At 38.1% G+C, this 8341-nt stretch overlaps 1 protein-coding gene across 1 annotated transcript; it reads right to left on the bottom strand.

The window, feature by feature from the left end:
• Positions 1-1450: 1450 nt before the first annotated feature.
• On the bottom strand, positions 1451-7723 carry DUSP12 (dual specificity phosphatase 12). Its single transcript, XM_004002704.5, has 6 exons — positions 7346-7723; positions 6313-6426; positions 6106-6224; positions 5219-5315; positions 4725-4911; positions 1451-1857 (listed from the first exon to the last, which is right to left on the bottom strand). Exons 1-6 carry the CDS (start codon positions 7687-7689, stop codon positions 1681-1683), a joined length of 1038 nt encoding a protein of 345 aa, XP_004002753.2. The 5' UTR covers positions 7690-7723; the 3' UTR covers positions 1451-1680.
• Positions 7724-8341: the final 618 nt, after the last annotated feature.

Genomic DNA, 8341 nt, shown 5'->3' with positions numbered 1-8341 from the left:
TCTATCCCCCACCCCCTGCCAAAAAAGAAAAAAACAAAACCCTGAAAGACTTTAAATCTGAAAATCTTGCTTAGAGGATGTTTCACAAAATTTCAAAATTTACATTAAGAATAGTCATGTATCCAAAAACGATTCCTCACTGGCAAATACTAATTATCATTCGAAAAAGATACTATTTTGTCAATTCCCCTGGCAACAATGTAAATTACAAGGCAGAGGTTTTATCTAGTTTGTTCAATATATCAACAAATTGCACACAACAGGTGCTTAGTAACTATTTACTGAATTGACAATTATAAATTCAAGTAAAATCTATGTAATTTTGTGTGTCAAATGCCACAGTGTCATGGATAGGTGACTTGAACAGTATGAAACTGCTGCTACTCAACTACTTTTTACCTACAAAGAGGCAAAGGTTCAACCTAATTATTAAAAAAATAATCTTTCTGGAAAACATTACAAAGTAAAGAGGTAAACAGCTATTATGAAAGCTAAGACAGAAATGGAGAAATTTTTTTTCCTAAGAAAAATGTATTAAATGAAAGTTGCCAAAGTCTCCATGTCCTATTCTGAGATACTCTCAAGAGTCAATTGTAACAGTCCCACCCTTTTAAAGAGGATGGTGCTTCACATTTCTTTGCATGTAAAGTAACTTCCATGTTGGTGTTTATGTACATATAGATACACTCACATGTGAAGATATGCAATATGTATTAAGAACATGGACTACTTTATTAGTTAATTCTGATCTCATGTAAATGTTCAAACATCTAATCAGGTGTTTAGATTCTAACTATTATCAATGAGTAAAATAAATTCTAGTCTCCAGAGAGCACATTAAAAAGCTAATCTGGACCTATTTCCCTTTCCCAATACTCTAACACACCAGGCTAAAAAGGGGATTGATATGCAGTTACTCCACATTTAATTTTCTTCATCATTAGAAACATACCTAACATTAATATATTTCTTTAAGCAGACTACTTCCAGAAGTATCTTAAACATGTTTTTCTAAAAACTCAGATAACTGGGATTCCAGAACAAAAATAGAAAGACATTTTAGTCAGCATTTTACTGATGTCCTTTCCTTCTACATTTCCAAGAAAAATCCAGACTCAGGTAGCTTTACTAATGTCCCTTAAAAGAAAATGTCAAAACACATCCAAGCAAATTTGCTTTACATTTCTAGAAATAAAAGGATGTCACTTAAATATGACAGTTTTAAGTTTTCGGACATTATTCTGTCCATCTAGAACTGAGGAATTCATAACTAACATTCCAAAAATCACAACTTTAAGGAAGCAACATATGTGTAATTATGGATGATTTGCATTTTTCTACAGCAGAAACCAACACAAGATTGTAAAGCAATTTTCCTCCAATTAAAAAATTTTTTTAAAAGATCAGAAAAAAAATCACAACTTTTAATACATATGAAATAAGGAAAGTATCCAGGTTATAGAAGATTTTAATATCAAAGTATAATTTACATGATTAAAAAGTTCTGACTTCTATACAAAGTAATCTACTTAGACAGTATAAGAAGCTGATAATGTATAATTTCTAAGTAACATCAAGTGATTTTATCTTCTCATGTTGCAAATGAAATGTTAATGGCCTAAAAACTACACAATCTGCCACGGATGCCAATAAGGAAGAGTAGCACATATCAGCACGTCATCAAATGTAACAAGTTCCTGTTTTTCTTGTTTGTGATCCCCAAACCGGCAGCATTCTCGTTTCATCCACTCTGCTCTTATGTATTTGAAAAGCGGGTGCTATCCATCTGCCACAGGAGCACTGTTCACCATACCAGTTGAAAGAACCCAACTTGGCATTGCATTTGGGGCAGAGAAGCTAAAAGAAAACAGACATGTTACTTTTTCTTTCACTTTTATATAAAACAAGTAATTCTTTGGTAACACAGATCATGGAAAGACATGGCTCACAGCTTCATGGAGTTCATGATCTAATCAGTGAGATGAAATGTAATGGATAGTAAACTACAATAATTGTTAAGTTTACATTGTACTCTGGGAGTATAGAGAAGGAATAGATTAATTCTAGAATGAAAGGAGAAAAGTGAAGACTGAGGCATGAAATAGAAGGTTTCATGACTGTGGCATATATGGTGACTTTTTTTTTTTTTTACCTAAAGACTTAAATTGTTGTTTCTAATTAGCGAGTACTAAGACTAGAGCGTTTCAAGCAAACAGCACAGTAACATGAGCATACCTGATCCACACTTTACATACACTCATCATAAACAAGGTGAAACAGAGAAATCTTTCATTATCCACACACCATATTGTGTGTTTATCTTTAAACCAGCTATAAAGAAAGTCTGTACATAAAACTCAGAACTAAAATTGATTACACAAATATCTACAAGTTTTTAGTTTGACAAAAATACCATATTCCTCAAAACAATTAAACACAGAATTACTGTATGATCCAGTAATTCCAATTCTGGGTATATACTCAAAAGAAATAAAAGCAGGGACCCAAACAGACATTTGTATACCCATGTTCATAGCAGCATTATTCCCAATACCCAAAGGGAGGGCGCAACCCAGATATCCGTGGATAGCTGAGTAGACAAACAAAATGTGGTATACACATAAAATGGAATACTATTCAGCATTAAAAAGGAAGGAAACTCTGACACACGCTCCAACATGGATGAACCTTGGGACCTTATGCCAAGTGCAATAAGCCAGCCACAAATTTATAAGGCACCTGGAGGAGTCATATTCATAAAAGCAGAGAGTAGAACAGTGGTTGCCAGGGACTGGGGAGGAGGCGGTGGGGGATTAGTGTTTAATGGGTATGGCATTTCAACTGGGGAAGATGGTGGTGATGGTTGCACAATGTGAACATTCTCAATACTACTGAATTACACACTAAAAATAGTTAAAATGGTAAATTTATGTTATGACTATTTTACCATAATTTTAAAAAACCATGTTCATAATATATGTATGTTAGGCCACTTGTGCTGTACACCTTCAACTTATTTTTTTTTTTACATCTTCAACTTACACAATGCTGTATATCAATTATATCTCAATAAACTGAAAAAAAAAAACTGTGTATCTCAAAGCTGAGATAAGCAACAGACTGGAGGAAACACCTGCATTATGTGTAACACTAGACTACAGAAACAGCTCCTGAATTCCTTAGAAAAAGACAAAACCCATGGAAATGCACCAAGAAGATGAAGGAAATTTCCTGCAAAACAAAGTATAAATGCCTGATAAGTAGATAAAGATGTTGGTCTCAGCAGTAGTCATAGAGATTCAAATTAAGACACCTTAGGATTAATGAATTTTATCTCATCGACAGGCAAAACCTTACTGATTTTATAATATCCATACGCCAAACGTATGCGGAAATGAGTAAATGCATTCAACGCTAGTGAAAGGCAAATTTGTGTGGGCACTGTTAAGGTCAGCCCAGAATATTAGTAATATTTAAAAATGTACACTCTTCAAGCCAGGAATTCCACTTTTAGGTATATATTCTATACGAAAATAAATTTACAAATAAGTATGCACATATGTGACCTAGAATATTTCACAAAAAAATAAAATAAATGCCTTTATCTTGGGTGCTTCCCAGATTAAATAAAAGCAGCAAGGGAATTCTCTGGGCATCCAATGGTTAAGACTCCACGCTTTCACTGCTGAGGGCCAGGGTTCAATCCCTGGTCAGCAAACCAGGATCCCACAAACCACAAGAGGCAACCAAGATAAATAAAAACAGCAGGGCAAAAACATAAGCCACAAAAGAAAAAACAGATAAAGTGGACTTCAACAGATAGTATCAAGAGTAGGAACTGACTTCTGTACAAGGTTTATTTGGTAGCGATAAAAATGGTGACAGATTCTAAAACCTGTGAACATACTAAAAACCACTGAACTGTACACTTTCCATGGGTGAATTATATGGCAAGTGAATTATATCTCAATAAACCAGCAGCATCTGAAAACATGGGTTTGAATATAGGGTACCCCCTTCTAGGCAAGACATTAACTAATGTAGATTAAGTTTCCTCCTATATAAAATGTGAATATATATATCTGTTCCGTTTTATAAAATTATTGTATTCTTCAAATGAAATAGTGAGAGTTTCCTAAAAACTCACTATACAAACTTAGATAATCTTTAAACATCATTACATCTTAGATTAGGAATATCTTTACATTAATATCAAGTAAACCTAAAAGAGTTGTAGCTGTCACAGGATGCTCATATGAGCTGCATTCTTTAGAATTAGTAAGAAATGAAAAAGAATCTCGTAACAAACGTATAAAACTAAAAGAATCAAGAAAACAGAGATACAAAGAGCCAAAGGAGAAAAAAGGAAGATTAAGAAGAAATTTTAAATCTAATTTTAAAATCCATGATTTTCTCTACTTCTTACAAAGCTCAAGTTTTGCTAAATATTTTCTAATTTGTCTTAATTTAAAAAAATATAAACAATAGACTTAAAAGGAATTAACTGAGACCAAAAGCTCTCAACCAAAAAATGGATCATTATTTTAGATCACTTGGTTTTTATTTATCTTTGATAGAATCTTGCCTATACTACAAAGATATAATCTTTAGAAAGAAAGCAGTTAAGATGGAGTAAAACACTAGTTAAAGTATGGTTTAAAATGAAAGAAGGAACAAAACACAGATGACATAATAAAACTAAAGAAAGTAAAATGTGTTCTCACCTGTCCATCCATCACTCCCAACAAAGTGGATTCCATCCACTGTACAGGTTCAATGAAGTAAGATGTACACTGAGCCTGACTCCCGGTGGAAAGCACGGGGGATGCTGTCATCCTCTTGTGGGCAAAGGCTGTAGGACCACTTCCTTCATTATGATCCAAAATGCTAGAACTTCTAAATAAAGATCGCCTGCAACTCCCAAACAAACAAAAACATTAATGATTTCCAAAAGGATGGAAAAATAGATTAAAAGTGCACTACTTCTTAGACAGCAAGTTAATGTAACAATGATTATACTGTTTTAATTTTTGATAATCTCTACAAGTAACCAGGTAACTTTTAAGCATTCATATTCTTCTTGAAACCAGATCTGAATATGAAATTTCTGTATTATTCCATTAAACAAATTCTTCCTACAAGATTTTAAGAAACTGAAACTTTCAGTACTTTTCTACTGAGACAAAGTAAAATCTCCAGAGGATACAAAATATTTTACCTGCACTTTCTACATTTGTAGAGACCCCCATCTTTCAATCCTTGTGAAATGGCAGATGGGTCAACAGCAAAGAGTTCTTGAGGTAAGTTCTGCAATTCTACGTAACATAAAATGTATCCATTTGTCAAAATCAACTCTGCATTTTCAGACAAAATTCAGTTTGTGTCAAATTGAGGCAAGTTGCTCAGTGGTAAAGAATCCACATGCCAATACAGAAGACGCAGGTTCGATCCATAGGTTGGGAAGATCCCCGGAAGAAGGAAATGGCAACCCACTCCAGTATCCTTGCCTGGGAAATCCCATGGACAGAGGAGCCAGTCCATGGGGTCACAAGAGAATCAGACACAACTTAGCAACTAAACAACAAAATGCTAATCTCAGAAATTAAAAAAAGTCTCCCCTGTTGAGCAATGAGGACGAGGTGGGAGAGCACAGCAATGCAGCCCTTGGCTTCCAGGCACAGACTGCCTGACTTCAAATTAGAGCCAGCCATTTACAAACCACGTGACCCTGAACAACCTATTTCTTGCTAAACCGTGGTTTCAAAATGAAATAAAAGTACCTGCTTCAAAAGTGAAATAATGCACCTGAAGCATCTAGCGTCAGAGTAAACTACATCTAGAAAAGACTGAATGTGCTGTGCTTAGTTGCTCAGTTGTGTCTGACTCTTGGCAACCCCATGGACTATACAGCCCACCAGGCTCCTCAGTCCATGGGATTTCCAAAAGCAAGAATACTGGAGTAGGTTGTGATGACCTCCTCCAGGGGATCTTCCCAACCCAGGGATGGAATCCAGGTCTACCACATTGCGGGCGGATCCTTTACCCAGGCTGAGCCACCAGGGACACCCACAAAGGACTGAATACATACTGCCAATTATTACTTACCTGGATACTTCTCTGTAACCTTTTGTAAACGATATTGTTTATAAACTGCACTGGAGGTATCTACTTCACAGCCCATTGCCTGGTATAATTTCAGTTGCCACTCAAACCCCTCATTCATCCTGTAAGGGCAAACAGATACAGAGTTAAATTTTCTTTAAATAAAACTGCATCACAAAAGCAGAATTATTACTGTAACAAGTAACTCACTTGGCCTCTGGCTTGACAGACTTAAGGTTTTCATAGGCTTTTTCAAAGGTAAGCTGGTCAGTCTTCATTATAAAAGCGGTTATGACAGTCACACTTCGACTGACCCCTGCATGACTGAAAAAGAAACCTTTAAAATATCAAACAGCAACAATTACAAAAACAAAAAAACCCACCCCCTATAAATGGTAAAGTTTGGGGTCCACTTCTCGTCTGCTTCTTCTAGTCAAGTAAATCCTTTGCCTCTGAAATACTACTGCTGTACAAAAGAAGTATTCCTTTATTTCCTTATTCATTTTTAATTCTGTACCATGTGAATGCATTACCTACTGAAAAATAATTACACTAATTTTTTAACATCTTATAATGGCTTCAGAACAAATCTAAACTCTTTTGCTCTTGGTTTTAAAGGCCCTGGAGATCTGGTCCCAAACTTCTATTTTATCACTACCTTATGTTCTTTATGTAATATTTATAACAAAGGCTGGCTATAAAATTGCTGACTCAGTAAGCGTAAACTTGTAATTACACTCTTTCTGCCACTGCTACGTACTAATCAAATTTTCTCTCCCCAAATCTCCCCTACATCGGCCACGCCTGCCTCAAACAAAAACAATGAAAACAGCCTGTTCTCCCTCTGAAGTTTGAATAACCTTAACCTCTATTACAATAATCTCTCTTACTACACACCTCGCATCCTAGTCTGCATTTCCTCAGTATGTGTCTGGCTACTCGAGAAGAGATTTAAACTCTTTAGATGTAGAGACTTAGTCATTTATCTGAAGATTCCTCCTACCCTCGAAAACTCAGCGGCTGCAGAATGAACCAACACAAACAAAATGAATGAAAAGCCTGCGCGTCGTCAAGGGACCGTGTCCTGCCCACTCCTCTCTCTGACACAAGCCTACGCAAGAGGGTGGAGGTCCTAGCGGCCCGACAGCCCTGTGGTCCTCTTCTGGGCCCTGGGAGGGAAAGGGTGAGGTGGGCCAGGGTAGAAGCGTGGCGGGTCGCTCTCCCCACGGACCCGACCACTCACCAGTGCACCAGCACCGCGCGGCCCTCGGCGCGAGCCTGGACGATGAAGGCCACACAGCGGTCCAGATGACTGAGCAGGTCGGTCTCGGGTCTGTCCAGCGCTGGCACGAAGAGACTCCGTAGACCCTCGACCCCAGCCCCCGTTTTGAAGTTAGGCTCCTCCGAGTCCACCGTCAGCACTGCCGTGACGCCCGCCTCCCTCAGGTGGTCTGGCTCCGCGACGGCCGCGGCTCCACCCAAGAACAGCCCCGGACGCACTTCCAGCATGTTCCTGGCAGAACCGGCCCGGCTCTGGCCGCTGATCTGGTGCTCGCAGCCATGGCTCCCGTCCTGCGCCTCCAACATGGCGGCGCCCGGAGGCCGGGCTGCGGCGGGCCCTACCACCGAGTAGGCAATCGGCTAGAACGTCCTTATTGTCGGACCAGCCGGTCTGAGTTGCGCCGCTCCTGCCTCGGAGGATTTCGTCGACCGCAGGAACGCGGATTTACTGGGGAAGGTGACGGGGCTTCGGCCTGGGCGGAGCTAAACCCCATTCCACCGGCTTCCTATCGCTGACGCAAGCACCTACAGGGTTTGTCAGGCTCTTAGTGTTGAGATTTTACTACATTTCTGCGGAAGCAGAAAATTGATTCAAGTTGAAATGATGGTGCCACCAACTGAATCAGTACCATAGTCTTATACATTTGAAATACAACACTTTTACAGTACGTATGAAACCATTTGTTTGTAGTTCTCTAGTGACTTTTTACTTTTTTTTCTTTTTGCACCCCCCCTTTTTTTTTATTGGTATGTGACTTCTTGTTGGTGTATATTATTCTGTATATTTGAAAATATTGATCCCATGGTTTTGTGCCAGTGCACTCAAAGACCACCAAGAATCCAAGTGTAGTTTTAAATAAATTGAGTTTATTACTCAATCATGAACTGTATAATTTTGGGAAATGCAGGTCTTAAGACAATGTTTACTTCAGTCGCTCAGCCATGTCCAGCTCTTTGC

This window comes from Ovis aries, chromosome 1 (assembly GCF_016772045.2).
Source record: "Ovis aries strain OAR_USU_Benz2616 breed Rambouillet chromosome 1, ARS-UI_Ramb_v3.0, whole genome shotgun sequence".
In the NCBI taxonomy this organism is placed as follows: domain Eukaryota; kingdom Metazoa; phylum Chordata; class Mammalia; order Artiodactyla; family Bovidae; genus Ovis; species Ovis aries.
This window is presented reverse-complemented; position numbering and strand designations above follow the sequence as displayed.

Coding starts and splice junctions, on each gene's coding strand:
- DUSP12 (XM_004002704.5), bottom strand. CDS start 7,689: ATGTTGGAGGCGCAGGACGGGAGCCATGGCTGCGAGCACCAGATCAGC. Junction 6,427..7,345: donor CGCGCGGTGCTGGTGCACTG/GTGAGTGGTCGG, acceptor TTTCTTTTTCAG/TCATGCAGGGGTCAGTCGAA. Junction 1,858..4,724: donor TGGGAGTGATGGATGGACAG/GTGAGAACACAT, acceptor GTTTTCTTTTAG/CTTCTCTGCCCCAAATGCAA.